Source organism: Pararge aegeria, chromosome Z (assembly GCF_905163445.1).
Source record: "Pararge aegeria chromosome Z, ilParAegt1.1, whole genome shotgun sequence".
Classification (NCBI taxonomy): domain Eukaryota; kingdom Metazoa; phylum Arthropoda; class Insecta; order Lepidoptera; family Nymphalidae; genus Pararge; species Pararge aegeria.
The window spans coordinates 23,621,789-23,645,673 of NC_053208.1; the positions used below are offsets into that span (position 1 = coordinate 23,621,789).

The 23,885-nt window shown below is 36.4% G+C and overlaps 1 protein-coding gene across 2 annotated transcripts in view; it reads left to right on the top strand.

Moving 5' to 3' along the window:
• Nucleotides 1-598: 598 nt before the first annotated feature.
• The window catches only part of LOC120636234 (nostrin), a 106,138-nt gene continuing 82,851 nt past the window's right edge, over nt 599-23,885 (top strand). Inside the window, exon 1 of one of the 2 annotated variants that reach the window (XM_039907611.1) lies at nt 599-800. Coding sequence is in view for 1 of the 2 variants with exons in the window: in XM_039907610.1 (XP_039763544.1) it covers nt 8,651-8,670 (20 nt within the window). In the remaining variant the exon portion in view is untranslated. Of the gene's footprint in view, nt 801-8,559; nt 8,671-23,885 lie in introns of those variants that run through there. The other variant, XM_039907610.1, reaches the window with a different exon arrangement.

Consider the following 23,885-nt stretch of genomic DNA (forward strand, 5'->3'; position numbering starts at 1 on the left):
TAGGAATACGACTAAAACAATTAATTTATTTTTGAAATGTCGTTATTTTGAGTTTTCACTTTAGTCCAGATGATTATTTCTGTTTTGTTAAAGAAAATGGTTTTTACTCAGATTTATTATTTTGTAAATAAGGCAGGAAGGAGTAATTATTAAGGTCATTATTTCTCAAGCACGTTATAATATATTGACGTTTGGTAGTTTTTAAAAAAATAACTAAACAAACTTCTATGCATACTTGAACTTGACTTAGACCTACTTGAAATTTATTTTATTACTTTTTACTATGAATGTGTCTTAGGCCTTACTGTCTTTCCGGGTGATTGTTCACATCAATGAAAGTTTCTTTTTCTTTCATTTTGTTTGGATTTTGATTTAATTTATGAAATGCCTTTTCATGAAAAAGATAAAGGTCTAATTACACCTTAACTCACACTTTGCCGTATTTTTTTTAGAGAAAGGCAAACGTAAACTGTCTATCTTTGGTTTCGTATACCAACGGTCAAAGACCAAAGCGACGCTCACCGCGCTAAAAACGCAGCACTCACTAAAGTTAATGAAGTGAACGTAACGTAAACTCAGTTTTACCTCGGCACCGCTCGCCAGCGGTTGTGTGTTGTGCGACCAAACGCTCTCATTCCGTTACGTACTTGCCTTCCGTACCAATACAATTCATTTAAGTTTTCCCCTAGAGAAAACCAAGTGAAATAACATATTTACGCTTAATAATAGGCTTTCCCAGTGAATTTCATCTTAAAGTGCTATTTTAAACGGACTTTCGAAACTTCGCGTCTTTTTTTTCGGTAAGTGATATAAAATTCTATGTCCTACACATACGATTACTAGTAATATAGGTATTTGTCTACGGTATTTTAGGTACATTTATTTGCGCTGCAAGCGTTTGTAAAATATTGACATGGTGCGATCGCAGTAATTTAATTCACGCTGATCTCAAATGTATTACGGCCCTGTGAATACGTATAGACAATAATCTAAATATAGTTCGTACGCTGTAATACTTTGCAGTACACCCACAGGCAGTTTTGGAAAGTATGTGGAAATAAATATAGGTATATTGTTTTTACATTAATTTGGTACCATAATGAAATAGCAGAAAATCAAAACATTAGAACGTGGTTTAACTTCGAAGAGACCTCCCGTTGGGAGAGGACTTTATTCCAGCAGTGGACTGTTATAGCCTATTGTTGTTGCAGTGTTCTGTCACTTTTTTCAAATGTCAGAGTGTTAATAATTTCCGAAGGGATTCCGAAGTTATTCGACATTTATTTTTAACGCCTTATAATCTGTATTCTCCGAAAAATTCAGTGTTTATTATGAAAGTTTCGCTGTTAGTTCAGCGCGATGCACCAATATGCACTGCGACTGTGCAGCACTTGTCAAATGGCGAGTATTAGAAGTAGCCTTTGGCGCCTGCCCGCCATAAGCCGCGACAGCTTCGAGTGCAAACTAGTACTAATTACTACGGGTGTATATTTACCTTTAATGTTCTAACAGACCGAGTAAAAGCAAAAGAGTTAAGAACTATACAGGTATAGGGTACGTGGTTAGTATAAATCATCATCGTCATCATCATCATCACATGAACCCCTTAACGGCCCACAAGAGAGCACGGGTCTCCTCCCACAATGAGAAGGCATTAAGGCCGTAGTCCACCACGCTGGCCCAGTGCGGATTGGTGGACTCCACATCCCTTTGAGAACATTATGTAGAATTCTCAGGCGTGAAGGTTTCCTCGCGATTTTTTCCTTCACCGTTGAAGCAAGCGATATTTTATTACTTAAAACGCACATAGCTCAGAAAAGTTAGAGGTGCGTGCTGGGATTCGAACTCGACCTTCCAAAGGTGAAGTCGAGCTCCTACCCAATTCGCTATCACCGCTCTTAGAAGTATTAATAGTTTGTGATAATTTTCATTGAAACCCACCAACCCGCATTTGAGCAGGCCACCACCCTGCTCTGTCTCTGTCTACCCTGTCTTCTATGAGGCGGCGAATGATAATATTAATATTAATAATGAAACAATGTTAATTAGGTATACCAACTCAACTTCGGCATAATATCTTCATGGTGCAGTAGATATAAAAGCGAAAGTGTGTTTTTACATAGGTAGGCTACGCGAGGATTTGTTTGGTGGAAATACGAAATACCCTGACCGAAAAAAGTTGCAACCTCCCTCGAGGGCCTTGACGAACTCCCTGACTCAGTGGTGAGCGCTGAGGTATGATAAGCGGAAGTCCGGGGATTGATCCCCGACAGGAGCAATAGGGGAATTTATTATATTATGTTTGTTTTCCTGGGCTTGTCAGTCACCAAACGATTTAGCGTTTCGGTACGATGCCGCGTAGAAAACCTAATAAACAATTATATAACTGCGCTAATAGGTTAGCCCGCTACCATCTTAGACTGCATGCCACGACGAAGTTGGGGAAATAAAAGAATTGAAAAACAAAGATGGCGGATGTATTAGCGATCTTTGCTTAGGATTATCATAAATTTAGCAAGAACAAACACCAATTACATACGAATGTATAATATGTAAGTCCGGAACTGTTCCACCGATTTATATGATATTTTTATGTGCATTTAGTAGGCATGAGAATATACAAACATATCGTGATTAGAGTGTCCCTATATAGATTAATTCAAGCAATTAAATATCACTTGCTTTAACGGTGAAGGAAAACAACGTGACGAAACTTGCATGCCTGAGAGTTAAGCACGCGATAGTGTTCTCAATGGCCGGGCGTGTGAAGTCTACAGAGTCGCACTTGTTTGTCATTTTGCTGCGATGTTGACGAAGAAGATGATGACCAGATTTATTGAAAAAGTTACATACAATACAATACCTGCGAATACAGAACCTAAACTCTTTAAAGAATTTTGTTAAAAACCGTTAGTTATTGTACGATCGCAGCTCACGTTTTGTAAGAGATGAAAACAATGTTATAATCACCTATCAGTCGCAAATACTATGACTAGAAGGACAGGTGTATGAATGCCGGCTATTATATAGTACGTATTACTTATCATACAGATATGAGTACCTATAAAGCATAATGCAGTGAATGAATGAGTCTGACAGAGCAATTGCGCACAGAAGCATAGAGAAACTCACGGTTGAATCACATTGCTATTATTAGGTACTTGCATTGTTCATCTTAATTCATGAAATTATCATTCATTCACATACATAGTTTATATTTGTTAAACCTACAATGTGAACATCTGGTTTCTGGATTTATAAGTATACTAGCTATCGGTCCCACGCGACGAACCTAAAAGATGCAGATATATGGTGACGCTGAATTTTTTTTAGAATTTTTAAAGCGGAAAAGAGTCTTCGTAACTACATTATTTCGACGTAACTTTAACCGTTTACGCATCACACGTATCGGAAACTCTTAAAAGTATTTATTCCGGTTTCTGCTACCTTTTACATTGATGCATCGCTCCTATTGGTCGTAGTGTGATGTTATATCATAACCGTTCCGCAATAAATGTGCCATCAAACAAAAGATTTTTCCAACTGCAACCAGAAGTTCCACAGATTAGCGCTTGCAACCAAACAAACTCTTCAGCTTAGTATTTTAAAATTAGATTTTCGATGCCATATTTCTTTGTTCATAGATCATTTAATTATTTATTTCAATCATTTAATTTTATTAATTTATAAACTTTTAAGAACAACAGTTGTTTATGTTATAATGTTATTTGCCAAGATATTCCTAATATCAGCTGGTGTAAGGAAAATCTTGTTGTTTACGCCCATATTCACCCACGCCACGTATTGTAATCGGTTGTCTTAAACACCCTCGCATGGACGTGGGTTGACGGTGATGGTTTAATCTCATCATCACCTAGCACGGGTGTCCACCCAGAGAAAGGTTTAAAGCCGTAGCCACGCTGGCTATGTACGGATAGGTGGACCCCGAGTTCAAACCCCGACAGGTACCTCTAGTTTTTCTAAGTGAGTTGCGTATTGTGATTAATTATGGAGGAAAATATCGTTGGGAAACCTGCATGCCCAAAAGTCTTCCATATTATTCTCAAAGGCGTGTGATACGCGATAGGTTTCCCAACGATATTTTCCTCCATAATTAATCACAAAACGCAACTCACTTAGAAAAACTAGAGGTACCTGTCGGGGTTTGAACTCGGCCTACAAAAGCCTCTAGTGCTTCATTAGTCTATGGACTCTAAGTAGATAAGAGTGGGAATAAGCGGTTGTAGTGTTTAGTCATAGTAACTAAAGGAAACAAAGTTACGAACTAAGTAAATGGCTAAAGTAATCTATACTTATAATAAAGCAGAAAACTTTACTCGGTTATTTTTGTTTGTTAGTACTTATCTCTGGAACTGTCTTGGATATTAAAAACATCACGCCACTTCCCATAGGATTCGAGAAACCGAAATAAAAGTGAAGGCGAGTTTTGTGAACCGGTTGGTCAGAGTATATTGCGAATGAAATTTTGTCTGGAAAAAAATTACTTAACAAATATACGCCACTGCAGTCGCGTGGAATCGCTAGTAAATTATAAAAGAATGCGAATTAATTCCATGATTGTTCATTTCAACGCTATTTCAACATATAATACTCGTAAGAAGGTAATGAGAATTTAAGTATTTTTTGCGAAACCTCTTTATTTACTAGAATTTTTGGACGCATTGTGCATACCTAGAAGATACCGTAGAATCAACTCGAAAAGACCTCTTTCTTACTCTAGCCGATGCGTTCTTTTTTTCAATCTATGGTACTACACTAACTAATTGATGATATATATATAACAGTTTTATAGCAAACCTATTATTGAATTAAAGACTGTCGATTCGCGCAGTGGGCAGCGACCATTTTTATTTTTTTGGCGTGGTATAAAAGCTTTATTCCTACCGACCCTTGGGCAGGACGGAGGTAATGTGGGACTCTCCCCTCTAAAGGGGCTATACCCAAACTAAAAACCACCATGACCCTCTTGTTGGCTTTGTTTGACGCCCGGGAAACCCGTTGTATTTCTCCCGGACAGTGGCGACCCTGCTTTCTGAGTCTAAGGCCGTGGGTTCGATTCCCATAACAGGAAAATGTATGTGTGATGAACATAATTGTTTTTCAGTGTCCGGGTGTTTATATTATATTATAAGTTTTTATGTATATTATAAGCCATCTTAGTACCCATAACACAAGCTACGCTTACTTCGGGTCTAGTTGGCGATGTGTGTATTGTCGTAGTATATTTATTTAATTTTATGCAAGTTAAATGTATACTGAATGATCTAATACTGAATGATTTAATGTATACTACGCGATCTATTAAATTTAATCCGATGTGGAAATAGCTAATTTAGTTACTCTTTCGATCTATTGGTTATTTCTGACTTAAGTACCAGGTCTGTCTAACCATCTTCTAGTCATTGATGTCATAAGCTATTGACGATTTGATGTAATCGCTAAATTAGTATTTTATTTCTGTGCAACAATCCCCAATGCAGTTATTTAAAGAGTTTTAATTCAATGTTTGTCACTCTGAATTCATTCTGATGCGGTGATAGCTCAATGGGTAGGAGCTCGCACGCACAACTAACATTTCAAAGTTATGTGCGTTTTAAGTAATTAAAATATCACTTGCTTCAACGGTGAAGGAACACATCGTGAGGAAACCTGCATGCCTGAGAGATCATGTTTTCAAAGAAGAAGAAACACTTTATTGCACGTATAACATACAGGATACAAACACTTTATTGCACGTATAACTTTAAGGAGTATACAGTAAACAATAAAGACATACAAAGGCGGCCTTATAGGCAACCTTTGTAGAAAGGACTTACAGCAAGAGAACGGTATAGTGCCAACAGTGGTTCCACCAATCCGCACTGGGCCAGCGTGGTGGACTACGGCCTTAACCCCTTCTCATTTTGGAGAAGACCCGTGCCCTGTGTTAGTCGGTGATGGGATGATATGATATAAATTGACAGCTCGTAAAGTTTTGCTAGCTTTTCACAAAGTGCTGTGGAAATGTAACAGATTACTCTTGACCCCTATCAATTACCTAACTTTCAATTATAAAATCATTTTCGTTTTTAAAGACAAGCATTGTCTTTAAAAACGAAAATGATTTTATATATATATAACGCCTCTCGACTACCATTGAATTTAAATTAAACGTTTCGTGAATGTTAATAGTTGGAAGTTTCACTTCGTAATTTCTTTTGTTGCTTTCTTTCTATAGAGCAGCGCGTCAGGCGTGGTAAACACTGACTGCCATTTCTGGAAAGACTAAAAACCTGTCTAAGTAATTAACTAATTTGCTTATATGCGAATTTCAGGTGTACATACACCGCGTTTTCTTACAAAATGGCAACATTTTGGGGAAGTGCTTTTAATATAATATTTATAGCTTCTTTAGGGTTGAAATTTCCCATGGCGAGCACATAACTCTCATATAAGAGAGGGATTTCGGGGTAAGACCCACCACGTTGTTTTAATTCAGGCATATACATATATATTTACATAGGCAGAATGTAATAGAAATAAGCATTTCTTACGCAAGCGCACTAAACGTAGGTATACCTCATTATTGCTCTCCAACAAACGTGATAATTGATAATCACAAGCCTATCTGGTATAAAAAAAAACCACAATATTGTTTCAGAAAACATTGTTATTATATTCCTTTTTTAGCGGCTAAATTATTTAAGTTGTGATAGGAACACAAAATCGGTATGGTAAAAGTATGAAAGTAGTTAGAACTTTCTAAATTGCTTACTTACGGAGCGTAAAAACGAAAAATTATTAAAATGCTGTGCATTTAATTGTATATAAAATAATATGGCAGTGTTATACAGATTTTAGACGGTCATGTTAAAAATAAAAGACACTTTTTTGAGTTAGTTAATAAAAATGTGTGTGCGTCAAACCTTTACGCGCGAATAGAATAATTGAGAAATTTGAAGGTTAGATCAGCACATGTCAATATAACCTGTTAATATACTTGTTTATTTATTACAAAAGTAATAATAAACATGTATATTTAAGATTTTTAAGCGTTACTTCCGTCAGAAAAAATCTGAGTTACTCCCTAGTAGCGCCTGAAGTTTAGTAGTTTTACTTACAAAAAAAAAAAAAACCTATTTAGTACTTTAGAACTACTACAGTTGTTGTAGGGAAAATATTATTTGTTTTGCTGTATATTTATAGCATGGCTCAGGTGGCAACCCTTGCTGTCACGCTAATGTCACGCTTATTACGTTTGTACCCAAACAGTTGTAACTTGGAAGACGTCCAATACACTGTTTTGATTATGCAACTACTAGACGATAATAATTACTTTGTAAGTTTTACTAAACATTAGGTAATTTTTGTAGAAAAACGTACGGATGTATATTTTATCACTCTTGCTACGGTATTTATATTAAAGATTAAGATATTAATGACAAAGTTAAGCTACGTACAATCTATACTCGCCCTTAGAGAGATAGTTTTTACTGTAAGAAGTTAGATCCAGCCCTAACGCCACATGCAGAAGTAAAATTCGAAAAAAGTGACTCCTGCCACTTTATTAAGTATGCGTCACATAGCGGAGGTACTATGCACGTGTCGTGCTTTTATCTTAATAGGGTTGTCATAAGTAAACACGGATAATGTTATGAATTTGTTTGCATGGGTAAATATGCTTCTTTTTATTCAATATTTTAATAGAGTGATTCCTTATGAAATAGATAAAATGCACTCTTCAACAGTATTTCGTAATTCCGTTACACGTTGTATGGCCAGTTGATTTTTAAATTTATAGTTTATTCTAATCAGCAAATGAGTAAAGGTTGTTAGACTGTTTGTAAGTTTCCACGTGATTCTGCAATGAGAGATCTCGTATCAGAGGCGCGAGATAAGTTGTCTTGTCCCATGATTGACGTGTTGTTCTTAGATTAAAGTCGATAAGGTTGAAAGAACCCCGATCTGTCACTGATAACAATAAGTTAGGGTTGCCTCTGTACTTTTTATTTTGAATTAAAAGTTCTATATCGTTCTACACAGCCAAATAATGTGTTATTCTTGACTATCACTGATCACTGACCAAATGGTTACATGTTTTCATAAAATTACCAAATGGTTACGTGTTTTCATAAAATTTTCTCTATTGAAAGGCAATATGAATATCGTCGTTCGAAGTTATTTATTAAACATTGGGATAAAATTATAATACCACACAATACCGAGTATTTGGGTATTTTTAAAAATTTAATTTATACTAAACTTGATTTGTCCTCGAAATCATTAACAATTGAAGCAAAAAAAATGCAAACTTTAACTTCGTGCACTGAAATATAATCCGCTTATGTCTGCAATACCACATTAAATGAACCCAGCGGTTTTTTGCATAAGTGTTAGCAAACAAACTTATAAACACACGTCACAAGCTGTCTACAGCAAAACCTCTAACGCCTAAAGCGTGCACTGTTAGCATACGTTTCCGTCGTGAATGAAAAAGGTGTCAACCCTGATAACAGTTGGTGCCGATAAGTTATAACTTTGTAAGAGAGGCCGCCGCGTAGTAGTTGTTCACTCGCCAGTTTCGGAGTGTGATAACTGATAATGTGTGTGCAAAAACTATTAGTGCTGTGGTTTTGAGTGCTAATTTGAAATGGCGAGCTTGTTGAAAAGGTAACATCTTATTTTTATCTAGTGTTTAGGGTCTACTGTTTAGTCTTTTATATTTTCTACCATTTATTGATTTTCATTTTCTTTTTAAATTCTTAACAATGCTTACTTAAAAAAATACACCATTAAAAAATTAAAAAAAAAAACATTCACCCTCCGCAACCGGCGATCAGGGCTCCAGAGTGAGGAACCGCCGTTTCAATGTCTACTGTCTTCTGTACCCCTTGATCCAATAACCAAGCGAAAGCTTCTTAAGATGATGGTCGAAGCTTTTCGCGAGAAGACGATTGGATTGAAACGACGATCGGAAAAATAACGGTCGACTTAGTCTTTTATTATAATATCAGTAAGGAACTTCGGAATGTTAAAGACTAAGTATATATAAACATTTTCAATTAATAATGGAAGATTTGTGTACAAAATAACAAGTCAATCCATGAAGTTCTTTTTGAGATTTGCAAACACTAACATACGGAAGATTATTTTTTATATTATACTCGTATATGCAGATTGAAAGTATCTGATGTTACAGATTGGTCTGGCCTAGTTACGGCACATAAGCAGCGTTGTTTCTATGCACTAACTAAGTCCCATTTCATATATAAATTAATAAATATACTACGACAAAACACACATTGGCATCTAGCCCCAAAGTGAGCGTATTAATAATGTATATTTGTATGCATAATATACATAAATACTTATTATATACAAATAAACAACCAGACACTGAGAAACATTAATTATTCATCACACAAACATTTTCCAGTTGTGGGAATCGAATCCACAGCCTTGACGTTGCCCACTGCTATATATTTTTATGAGTAACGAATGAACCGATAAGACAGGCTTTTGCGCTCGGGTAGATTATTACGAAAAAAATATCTATATCTCTTGTTTCGAAACTGGTTCAGTCGGAAATCGAACCCGTTTTAGTTACAAGTCACTGCAGCGCTGCGCAAGCGAGTTCGTTAAAGCATTTATTTGTAACGCGTACGTACGGACACAGTCATTCCACCCCGCCGCTTAATTTATTTTTGGTCATTTACTCTCACGGGCGGTCTATATCTGCCGTCCGCACCGTTGCATTGGGCAACGATACTTCGAACCTAATTATGGAACTTTTATTTTCGCCCTAATCCCAAGCTCAGTGTGACACAACATGATTACATGATATAAAATGCAGAAAATCTCCAGTACAAGTCATAAAAACTTTAGGGTAGGCTTTTTATAACCTGTACTGGAGATTTTATAAAGTACATATCATATGCACGCCACTGCATTAGTACAAAGTAATAATACTTACTCCTACGTTACTTCGCATATTGATGGCGAAATGTAAAACATTGTAAAAAAATAATAAACAAGTGTAAAGTATTTTTGTAGCTTTGATTTTATTTATTATAGTATAAGCTTTATTATTTCTTATTTATAGTACGAGTAGTAGTAGTAGTTTACCTATAAATAAATCATAATAATAAAGATACTTCTGTAACTCTTTATTTGCATACCTTGTTCCATGTAACTAAGGAGTTATAGAAGATTTGAAGTAACAAAAGAAGAATAAAAACACAAAAATAAAATGAAATAAAAGTGAACTTAATAATAAAAATATGTAAAATCTTTAGTGTTTTAAAAGCTCCATTTCGGATTTCTTTTCTTCTTGCGCTACAAGTGAGTCTTTGACTGCTATGTGAAAACAGATGATACAGTTTGAAGATGATAAGAGTATACTTAGCACTTCTTCCACTCACTTCTGTTAGCCTCCAACTCACTCTCCACTCCTTTTATAAACATATACACATTTAATACTAACCACATTATCTTTTATGGTTTAGCTTTTTTTTTTTTTAACAATTTGTCCTTTATTTAAATAGTTTTTACAAATGCGTGAACTGTCTGCTAAGAAGAGTGGTTAGCATTTTCAACTAAGATGTCTTATGTTCGAATCCCGGGTCAAGCGAAATTATTTAAGGTATTGTGTAAGGTATTAATTAAGGTATGGTGTTAAGGCTAAATTTATCCCAGGGATTTGTAAAACCCGTAAAAAACGCGCACGAAGAACATGGGCAACATTTAGTTAAAATAATTATTATACACATATTAAACCTTCACTGACCTATACCCATACCGTCGTGGATGGCTCTCATGCCATCATCCTTAAACAAACTGGCAGAATTCAGTTGTGCAGGGAGGGAAGCAGGTTAAAGCGCGGACTATATCATTAATAGCACTGTGACTACACAAACGGCCTGCACTTCGATAACATCGAAGCCCACGGTGACCCAATTTATATACGATTGCTACAAGAGTAGTAATGTAATAATTAAAAACTATCGATGCTATAGATAACGATATATCGATTTTTTTTTTTTTTACTAGCTGTTCCCCACGGTTTTAGTCGCGATAGTTGATGTGCGATTCCTTACTCATAAACGTAAAGCCCCGAATCGAATCGAAACGAATTTCCAGGTTCTCCTACTCTATGCGACCAAGTAACATACTGCTAAGGGCAAGCTTTATCTATATAAGATTGTCATGATATTATAATGTTTTTTTTTTGTGATTATTTTGTGCCTAACAATGGCGATTGAAAATTATTTTCCACTTAAATCTTAAGACTGTCGCGAGAGTCTCTGCCAGTGAGCTGTATCTCATGAACCGTAATCAGTACATTTGAAATTTTCAATACAAAATACAAAAAGGAAAGGTGAAAATAAAAATAAAAGGTGAATGACATTAATCTTCATTTTTTGCAATTCCAACTCGCACTTCATCGGTTTTTTTATTTACACACACACATTAAGCATGCAAATGTCTGAACATTCAGTGTTTTTCTTGATAACTTATCATAAACGTTATGTTAACCCATTATGTAAAATGTGTTAACTTAAAAAAGTTGTGGGATTGGAACTCGGCCTCCCGAAAGTGAAGTCGAAGTCATACCCACTGGGCTATCATCATCATATCAACCCTATACAGGCCCACCACAGAGCACAGGTCTCCTCCCACGATGAGATGGGGTTAAGCCCGTAGTCCGCCACGCTGGCCCAATGTGGATTGGTGGTCCTTTGAGAACATTATGTACAACTCTCAGGCGTGCAGGTATCCTCACGATGTTTTACTCCACCGCTGAAGCAAGTCATATATTAATTACTTAAAACGCACATAACTTAGAAAAGTTAGAGTTGCGTGCTGGGATTCGAACTCCCGAAAGTTAAGTCGAGTTCCTACTCAATGCGCTATGACCAAAATGCGCTTCGATATATCATAACGTTGTTAATAAATTGAAACAAACTCTGTCACGAAACTCCGCTATGGAAGTAAATAGAGCACAAAACCTCACAATAGATAAAATAATCATAATTAAATAAGTGAATAGATAATTATAGCGTTTTATAAGGCCTCTTTATATCATACGTATACTGACGTGATTTCTAACCACGGTCTCGGGTTAACGGACTAATCTCAATAAAACCATCGCATTAGTACCAATGTTACTCTAAAACCACTATTAATAAAACTGCATCAAGCTAAGATTGAGACATCATGCTTGAGACTTTATTTGAGAACCCGTTTTCAGCTCCACGTACGTTTATAAAACACGAAATTGTGGCTTGATTCGAGTCATATAGGAGAGTGACTTGGTATGGCGTTCTTGCCGAAGTCAGGTGGAAACCTGAAAGATTTGGTGTGGTGGGAGGCTTTGGCCGTGGCTATTACCACCCTACCGACAGAGACGCGCAGCTAAGCAATTTACGGGTAGACACCAAATAGGGGTATGAGTTATGACTACCATACTCCCTAACAGGTTAGCCCGCTACGATCTTAGACAGCATCATCGCTTACCACAAGGTGAGATTGCAGTCAAGGGCTAATTTGTAGTGGAAAAAACCCCAAACACTTGAGATCTATCAAAATTCATTTATTTCAAACAAGCGTACTATAGAAGCACTTCTGAAATGGAGTGAGAATGGAGTCTGTTTGTATTGACTCTACCAACGGTTCGGAAGCGGTTCGGTATTTATTTTTCTATACAAACTTATTCAAAACATGCTCGGTGTTTACTTATGACAACCCTATCGAATATACAAGACCGACACGTGCATAGTACCTACGCTACGCGAGGCGTACCTAATAAAGCGTCAGGTGTCACTTGATTATACCTTTGCATGTGATGTTAGGGCTGTAACTAATTTCTTTCAGTATATACTATGGAAATAGATTACTTAAAATCTACAGGTAAGTCTCAGAGACTGTAAATAGTGTACCTCTAAAGCCTCTGAAGTATTATTACGGTTTTCATTTACACGTTGTACAAGTAGTATGAACTCTACAAAATAATAGAGCACGCAAAATATAACACTAAGCTAAAATAGGTCGAGGATAATACATTATTTTTTTCATCATCCGTTCTATATTTTTAATGAATCGATGACCTTGAAACGCGTTCGTTGCTACCACTTCCACCAAAACTGCAACACTTCAAGGCGGGCGAGTGTTATTTCTAAGAAAATACCTACTTTAATTGTAAACACCTACCTAATTATTAATTCGGGTCGGATTAACAGACAGACGCGTTCATGAGGCAATCATCAGTAAGCTGAGTGACCGCTTGCCTAAGCGTTTGTTCAGCCTAGAATGCGATTTTTAAGCTTCTCTCTCTCTGTATGGAGATATGCTTTTATTTTTAAAAAGTAATTATAGTCGGACCTAACAGATGTCCCACTGAATGTGGAAATTCAACGCCTGTAGACAGAGCAAAACTTCACAGGGTATGCGAGGGACACATCCTGCAACGTGATGCCCTGTGTCCCTCAATCTGAGGCATAGGTCATAAGCCTCATGCCCCTATAATTACACCGGCGACCACGCTCTTCAAACATAAACACAGCAATGCTTTTCGGCAGAAAAAAGCATGGCGGTAGTACTACTATTATTCAGGTAGATCTATTTTCCCCGGCACGGGACTCGAAAGTAGGACCTTTTAATCCTCAGAGGTAAATGCAGAACACTAGAACGAAACCTTTTTATTAATAGATTTAAAATATCGGAATTAACATAATGAGACCTTTTATTTTATGCGAAATTCGATAGATGCATTAGTCTTATTTTTTTTCCTGACCTTGTTTCGTCGGAGAATTTTTGCACATTTTAACGGATAGGTATAACTTTTCTCAACATTATCTTTTATCTTAACATTTCCACGGACATATCTCATTACTACCTACTTTTGATAAGTATATTTGAGAAGTTTGACCTTTCATTACATTTACGAGTGACAATCATTTTAATAAATTAATATAAGATAAGGTCATTTTTTTATAATAATAATATGTATAGGACTAACTGTTTATTATTTTGATTGAATACAGTTTAAGGACATGAATCCTGTTGCTCGCCTTGCGCTTAAATTTCCTAACAAACTATAACATACTTATTTATTATTATATATTGTATAAATGCCCGTAAATAAAAATCCTGAGGTTTTATCTCTTAGTTGTTATATACAACGTGTAATTGAAAACCGACATAATTCTAAACTGGCTTCAGAGGTGCATTATGCACTGTCTCTCAGACTTATATGTGAACAGAACCGAAAACCTTATAGTTTTTTTGTAAACCGCTGCCATAGTTTTTACTGAAATAAATCAAATACAACAATTAAAATCATGTGACTCTTGTCACTTAATTAGGTACACGTATTATTAGTGATCGATAAGTTAGGTACTGTGTGCGTGTAAGTATTTAGCTTCAATAGGGTTGTCATAAGTAAACACTGAGAATGTTTTAAATTCGTTTGTATAGAAAAATAAAGATGCTACTTTTGATTTATTATTTTTACAGGGTGATTCCTTATGAATTATACTTATGCATCCTGCAATATTATTTCGTAATTCTTTTACACGTTGAATATTTAGTAACTGTTGAACTGCTGAAACTGTTAAATGTCTGAACTACTAGCCATATTGGAAAAGCCTTTTGCTTTCGGTAGACCAGTTCTCGAAGCTAATTTAAATCACACTACAACGACTAGCTATTTAGATTTTGAGCAACACGAGGGCTAGGCGACGCGGTAGGTCGTAGAATGAAATTTCATCAAATTTACTTATGAAAAGTTGTGCTAGGGTGAAATCGCGGGCACGTTGAATATTGAGGACAATCGTCCTTATAAAGTAGTAAATAGTTGACTGCCTAGTTTATATGTTTGTTCGACATAAAATTAATCAGTTCTAATTTCCTTTTTTTTTATTGATACTTATACATTTTTTTTATACCACTACAAGTTAGCCCTTAACTGCAATCTCACCTGGTGGTAAGTGATGATGCAGTCTAAGATAGTAGCGATCTATCCTTTTAGGGAGTATGGTAGTCACTGGCTTCTACGCAACATTGCACCGGAACACTAAATCGCTTAGCGGCATGTCTTTGTCAGTAGGGTGGTAGCTAGCCACGGCCAAAGCCTCTCACCTGCAAAAATTTAATTACAAGCTAAAAGAACGCTATAATCTGGGAAACTCATACATTTTATTGTTATTAATATGTTCAAAGAACGTAAATAATACTAAGGTTTTTGTTAGCAAAAGCAAAATGCATTTAAGGTAGATTCATAATTATTTTTGTCCCATAACGCTGTTTTTCCCACGAGATAAGGAACGTGCTGTTATGTCTTGTCTCAATCATTGTTTAAAATCTCTAAAGAGTAATCTGTTCTTGCGTAATAGACAAAAGGCCCGGAAGCGGTGTAAGTACGCACTTCTAACTTTACTTGCGAAGATGGACGTACGTCTGTCTTCATTGGAGACATCCTCAAGGCAACCAAATGGTCACCTAAGATATTATGTAAGAGGCCATGTTGAATAATGCTTAGGAGTCAGGAACCAACTTACGAAAATTGAAGTGTGTTGTATATGTGTAGTGTATGTAATATAACAACTTTTTACTAAATGCTTATCTATCGTCATCATCATCATATCAACCCATTACCGGCCAGTGGCAAGTGGCCCGTGCCCTGTCGCTACAGAGTACTTGCCACTGGCCGGTAATACGCTTACATATTAGGTTATAATTTTTATTTTAAATAGAGATCCTTAACAAAATTGCAATAATGTAACCCCAAGTAGTAAAATATTCCCTATAAAATTCATTATGTGACGTGCACTGAGAAAACCATTGATGATAAATAAAAATAATAACATAATTAAAGCATTCATCCATCATCATATCAACTCATTGCCGACCTACAGGGTACAGGTCTCCTCCCACAATGAAAAGGGGTTAAGGCCGTAGTCCACCACGCGGGCCCAACACGAATTGGGGGACTCCACACACCTTTAAGAACATTATCGCGAACTCTCAGTCATGCAGGTTTCCTCACGATACTTTTCCTTCACCGTTAAAGCAAGTTATATTTTTAAAATCGCTCATAATTTAGAAAAGTCAGAGGTGCTGGGATTATAGCTCGGCCTCCCGAAAGTGAAGTCGAAGCTGTACCCACTAAGCATATCCATAAATAATTAAGGGAAAAACCATACCACTAATAATCATATAGAATCGGTTAGCTGATTCTTAAAAACCGAACGGTTGCATCGGATTTTCGAATGGAGCGTTTGCACTAAAGTGTATTAGAATTTTAAATACAAATATAGCTAAGATCAATAGCTATGTGTTAATGTGTAGATAGATACCTGCTTCGGCGCACGCGGCGGCTTGACGGCGCTGCGACAGGTGATCCAAGTCAACCGAAGGGCACTTGTTCAAATTTCATTGACCCGACGCTTAGTTGAGCATCAAGCTCGTGCCCGGGTACTATTCCATAAATTCAGTCTCTCATACAACGCTGTCGCATCGACGAGCGTTTTAATTGATTCTAAATACAACCGATGGCTCTTCATTGTCGAGCAATAGAGAGCGTATATAAAGTAGGTATCTATTTGTTCAAATGTTTTTGTCCCACAACGGACCCCTAAAAAATGATAATAAAAAATTAAATAAAGAAAGTGTCTGGAATGCCCGTTATTCCGATTTTGCGACACCTATCATGTACGTAAACATTCAATTCAACGGTTAATATTTGTAGTCCTTTGGTTGCATAAATGAATAAAGCGATAAATAATAAATAAAAATATTTTTACTAGTAAAGCCAACGCCGGTCAAATAAGCTTTACTGTGAAATAAAAAAAACACATAAAAATGAAAAGGTTTAGAGACCTATATATAGTAGGTACAGGAAGTTTGTCTAATTTTTTCCTAAGTTTGGTTACAGTAACATATTAAATCAATGGTTTGGTTATCTAAAGACTGAGAAATTAGCGCCTGATCGGATAATCAGTTACAAAGCAAGGGTAAAGGGTGTTATAAGAATTTAATTTAACTACAAAACAAGCCCCCCAGGACCGAGGATTTTGGAACTCCCTACAAAAGACCTATGCCCAGCTGTGTCATGCCAATCAGTTGAAGTTTTGATAATGGTGATAAGAGTGTCGTCAGCAAAATCGTGCTCAAATCATTATAACGTTATTACTTAGTTGTATGAATTCCATCGTCTGTAAATACAAATCCTAAAAGTGCCATTAAGTCATCGACATAAATGAAGTCGTTGTTTTAAACATGTCCAGATAAGTTCTGAGGGCGAGTGCAACGACGAACACTGCGTTTTACAAAATATGTCGGCAGCTCTGTTGCAAGTTTCGTAATATTGTTAACGTGTTCTATATCGATAATAATATGTCCTCAGAAAGCTTACAAAATCACAAAGTATTACCGAGTATTAACTCTTTCGTAGTCGTTGCTGTAATTTAGTTCTGAGATTTTTTAATTTGATACCGTAATTGTTTTTTCTTTAAATTTATTGTGCATGTCATCTTTTTCGGAATTCACAAAGAAACAATAGCGATTGTTTAGTATATACATTAATGTTTATATACTCTTTGTTTGAGTATTGAATGCGATAGATTGAAATTATTGAACGTGCTAGCAAGTATTTCATATCAACCGTAGGATATATAATATATCTAATTTTAAGGCGGTAAAATAAACTTTACTTTATTTTAATTATTAATTTTATATCCATTACGTGATTCCATCATATAAATGTATCCAGCCAAGATCTAGTGAGGGACCTGGGTTGGATATCGGGCCAAATATCATATAACTTCTCCCACAGCTTTATCAACTCTCAGAGCACTGGCGAAAAAGTGGTACTAATATCCAAATAATAATAATAATAAAAATAATAATAAATAAATATACTACACACACCGCCATCTAGTCCCAAAGTAAGCGTAGCTTGTGTTATGGGTACTAAGGTAACTGATGAAATTTTTTATGAATAATATACATAAATACTTATGATATACATATAAACACCCAGACACTGAAAAACATTCATGTTCTTCACACAAACATTTTCCAGTTGTGGGAATCGAACCCACGGCTTTGGACTCAGAAAGCAGGGTCGCTGCCCACTGCACCAATCGGCCGTCAATAAATAATACTAAACGGGGATAGACTTCTCCTATTCCACAATCCTGAGCTTTAGCAGGTGGACACGTTCATTATGTCCCTTGTCCGGGTATATAATTTTTGTCACTTGCCTGTGCTAGCCCTGCTGTGGGCGCTTCATGAGAGGCCGAACCTCGGCTCTGGCGATTGGAGTGACGAGTTTTCACACAGTGATAAGTCCGTATGCTTCCAAGGCCGCGGTGTTTCGTTAGGAGTCAGGTACCTCGTCTTCGCCGGCGAGGACGCTGTGCATAGGTTAATTGTGTGATTGCATTGTCAGTAGTCATCTGATCGTAAGGGTCGTGAAGGATATGTTTACTCTCAACAACAGGGGGTCTCTTGTTGAGAGAACAGGAGGCCTGTTGAGAGTGGCGAGGGTTTGGATTTCGGATGGCCTTGACCTTCGATAGATTCCTAGAGACCTAGCTACATTAATTTTTTGTTAAATAAAATATTCTAATAAATAAATATACTACGACAATATCGCACATCTTCATCTAGCCCCACAGTAAGCGTAGCTTATGTTATGGGTACTAAGATGACTGATGAATAATATACATAAATACTTATAAAATACAGATAAACACCCAGAAACTGTAAAACATTCATGTTCATCACAGTTGTGGCAAACCCACGGCCTTGATCTCAGAAAGAACTGTCGCCCACTGCGCCAATCGGCCGTCACATTTGTGATCAAAGAAAGTGTCAAAACAAATTTTTACAATGAAGGATAATAGCTTGTGGATACTATAATATATTTTCATAAAGTACAGAAGGAAACCTTGTACCATTTTTAAGGTTAGGCTATAAAATGTATAATTTATAACAATAAAAAACTATACCAACGCCTTACATTTGTCGGTCATTGAATTTTAAACATTTTATCTCAATGTACACAAACCAGACGGCCTTAGTTTATAACAAGTAGATTACGTTACAGAGATGGATAGTACTTTCGCAGAAAAATTCTTGATCAGTCCGCAGTAATTGAATTACTTATAAATATAAATAGCCTGTTCAAAAATATTCTGACATAATGATGCCAATTCAGTTGTACACGTTGTCGTAACTTATTTGATAAACCTAAATCTAGTAATATCCTTTTCAAAATACATCTTATGGTAAAGAAGCACTATTTTTTGATCTATGAATTTAGTTTATAGGTTTATTGCACATGAGAATTCATTATCACCATCGCAGCATATTAACGACCGACTAATGGGCACAGCGACTATCAAAATTCAAAATCAGAAAAATGTTTTATTCATGCTATCACAGGCACTTATGATGCCTTTTTTATTTATTAGTTTATCAAGGTTAACAAACAGAAGGTACTTTTACACATAAGAGTAATGCCGTATTTTTACATACACCAATGAAGTTTCCACAACTTAGTGCTCTTAGTACTCAACTTAATCTACGTTAAACACATAATTTTTGACCATTATAAATGTAAGCTGATGGTTATAACTACATTTGTTAACTTAAAGCAAAAACTAGGAGGGTTCCAAACGCGTCCTAGTCTAAGAAGAGCCCATAACAAACTTAGACGGGGTTAGAAGTCATTGGAGAGACTTTAGAAAAGTGGCCCACCTGGATGGCCCACCGCTGCTCCAATTTGGGTTTGTGGGCTTTAAAGCTTTGCAAATGCTTGTTAATAATAGAATAATTGGAACCATTTGTTTTAAGCTTGTTGCTTAGATTAGCTATTTAAAACGAAAGACAGACATGTAATGTCTCAGCTGCGTCTGTTTTTCTCTACGTGCAAAAGTGAATAGGCATTTTGCAATTAGGCAAGCGCAGTCAACTTTACGCCCCAGTTCCCATCAGATGCCGGTCTCGCTATCAATATGAAAATACTTAAAAACTACGATTTCAAAAGCCACTAAAAAGTTAGTTAGTAAATAATTAATTTTGTTGAAGAATTTTGCAATTTGTGGCACGTAGAAAATGATGAAGATCTAAACAACAAAATGCAACTGAAACCAATAAAACAATTTATATATTTTTTATTCGCAGTTTATCAACGGATATTAAAATAAAATATTTGTTATGCTATTTCACAAATAATCTTGTGTTGAAAACTATTAGTCGAATTAAAAAAAATAAAAAATTTAAGTAACTTAAAACAGGTCAAATAATTACGATTCGAAGTAAAGTTTAGGGACTCGTAAACTGACACTTGAGAGATGAAAAAAAAATGTAAATTCGGTTTTTACTAAATAACCTTGAATCGCAAAATGATAAATATGATAATACAAACACAAAACATCCATACCTTGTGGCAAGAACCATAGACGTTTGGAGAAAGTTAAATTAATGCCTGGGAATCTTCTTTGACAGCCGATTGGCGCAGTGGGCAGCGACCCTACTTTCTGAGTCCTAGGGCGTGGGTCCGATTCCCACAACTGGAAAATATTTGTGTGATGAACATGAATGCTTTTCTGAACATGAATGAAGTGTCTGGGTGTTTATTTTTATATTATAAGTATTTATGTATATTATTTATAGAAAATATTCATCAGACATCTTAGTACCCATAACACAAGCTACGTTTACTTTGGGGCTAGATGGCGATGTGTGTATTGTCGCAGTATAAAAAAAAAGTTAGTGTACTTATGTACGCGTAAGAAGTGATACTTTGGCGTAACAAGATAAGAATCTTTTCAAAAATGATATATTTCGCCTTATTCTCAGTTTGCAGAAAAAACGACACTCACAATAGAAGAATAGAGTATTTCAATATCACAAAAAAAATATCTAGAAGAAATGGACATAATAAACATAATTAAATTGGGAATACTCACTCATTATATACACACATTAGACTCATTATTGGAAAACCAAGTTTCACTCAACATTAAAATTTGAGATTTTTGTACAATTGAACCAATTAAATCACCGGAATGATTCCGCAAGACTTGGACAATTGAAAGTGTACACTATCAAACCTTATAGGTAACTTCATGGTGTCGGTTTTTTGTGATTAGGTGCGCGAATCGCAAAATTTATTCTCATCATTTTTCCATAACGCGTCAAAAGAAGTATAACTTCAACAAAAGGCGTTACTTACTTAGGCATTGCCTTGTAAAGTTTTAAGTCGTTAGTGAAAACGGGCGTAAGAGCTTTAGCGGTTGTCTTCGGAAGCCGCGACTGTCTTTGCGGTTTACTTTCTAGGAAATTAACAACAATACTAGGTATACGACTGAACCTAGCAATATTGTCTGCAATTTCCTGCTAGTCGGCTAGGTAGTCAATAGATCGGTTGCGATTCGTTTAGTTCCAATAAAGTGCTGTTAACAGTTTCAACTGGCTTTCCATTTCATAGCACTGTTATGTTAATACCTATTTTACGATTTTTATGTGCCTCTATGCCAATTACCTATTTTGGCCTTCAGGACGATGGTATAGCTACATCAGTGGCGTGCACTTCATACAAGCGTAAAAGCACTACCTACCCAAATTATTTTTTATAACTCTTATGTGAGGGGAAATTTTCCATTTTAAGCCATGCTCCTGCTTAATGCATACCCTGGCCAAATACCCTGTGCACGCCACTGAGCAACATTGATTTGTTACTGCTGACTACTGTATCATCATCATCATCATTTCAACCAATGGACGTCCACTGCTGGACATAGGTAGGGAGTTCCACAATCCACGGTCCTGGGCCGCTTGCTGTCCACCGCTTTGGGGGCCAACCTACGCTGCGTTTACCGGTGCGAGGTCGCCATTCCAGCACCTTAAGACCCCAACGACCATTGGTTCTCCGAGATATGTGCCCTGCCCATTGCAACTTCAGCTTCGCGACTCACTGAGCTATGTCGGTAACTCTAGTTCTCCTACTGATCTAGAATAGTCAAATTATTTTCAGCTGTCCCAATTACGCGTACAGTTTGTATATGAAGCATCCTATTCCGAGAGTAGATAACTAACAATGTTAAGATTATTCACAGCGGTCAGTATGGCACTTCAAATTATATTCAACGGTATCTTAAACAGCTATTAAAATTGATTGTTAAGTATCCAAACAACAGGAAATATAGCAGTTAATTCCGAGAGTAGATCGCTCGACGGCCGGCCATTGTCTAGTGAGTGGTAGGTACTTGCGATACCTACAGCTATTGTGTTTGTCGGCACACTGGTCGACCCAGGAAGCGGGGGCCGCCGATGCAGGTTGCACGCTATGAACTCTCGATTATATCACACAATTGAAACTCGGTCAATTTATAACACTTTGATTCACCTATTTATTGAAACCCTACTTAAAATTGCGAAAGTGCGTTTGTAGGTTCTTGCAGAAACAGATTGACAATTGACTCCTTGCGGAATGAGAAGGTGCAGAGTAGTCCACCACGCTGGCGAAGTGCGGAGTGTTAGACTTTACACGCCCCTGAGAACTTTATGGAATACTCTTATGCGTGCAGGTTTCTTCAAAATGTTTTCCGTCACCGATGAAGCGAGTGGTATTTAATTACTGGTATCTGTATCCTTTATTCTTTTATTACCTCTCAATTCTTTTACCCTGTTATAGTTTTGATGAATGAAGATTTAGTATTGCAATGCACTTTTTACGGCGGACGGCACATCTTCATTGATTGTTTACATTGGTATCTTTTGTCTTATCACATAGTCTATTTAAAGTTATATTTATATATATACATATTTATATATTTGTAAATCTTATTTATTGCACCACCTACCTCTTTTCTATGTTTTTTCCTTTTACGCCATTGGTTGCCTGGAAGAAATCGCTATGTAGCGATAAGGCCGCCAAATTGTACTCTCTTGATATGTATTTATATCTCTGTAACTAATATTTTGGTGTACAATAGAAGTGTATTCATTGATTCATTCATAGTCTTTAGAGTTCCTTTAAAATAGGTACACTTTACCTATGAGGGACATATGCAAATTTTTTGTCGGCTTACTACCAGTCCGAATTTATACAACATCTTTTTGATTTGATTGCTCAATTATTAGTTGTCAATATAGTTGGTTGACATGGTTGGCTCACATTCAAACGCCCACTTCAATAATAATAATTATAATAAAGCCTTTATTAAGACACAGTTTTTTTTCTTTTTTACAATTAACACTACTAACGACTCTGGTGAGTCTAAAGACACCGACAACTTAGTCTGTTTGCCCAAAGTCCGTTGGCAAAGTCCTCCCCCATTCTTTTCCACTCTTATCTGTTTAAGCTTCCTTAGTCCATGTTTTCCCTGCTACTGCTTTTCTTTTCGTCTTCCCACCTTCGAAACTGTCTAACTCGATTCCTTTGTCTATTTCTTGGGTATCAAAATTAAGTATTTTTGTTCCATTTCTCGATTCCTCTTATTATATGCCCCGTCCATTTCCACTTAAGTTTTCCCCACTTCAATAGATATACTTCATTTTCTTTCTTTCAGGGATTTCTCTCCCTGAAACTCATTTGGTGTTATCTGTCTACTTCATTGTTGCGAACACTCTGGTGTAGTGGTGAGCGCTGCATAAAAGTGAATGACCCGGGATTCCTAGAAGGGACGTTTTGGGAAAAAATAATTCCAGAAATTTCTCGAGGAATATATTAACACGGAATAACGGATGGTGGTCGGGTCCAAAAGTTTTATATAGTTATAATTGAAGCACCAAGCAGTGGACAACCATCGCATATGAACAGAGCAACACTTCACAGGGCATGCAAGGAGCACGTCACGCAACATGCCGCCCTG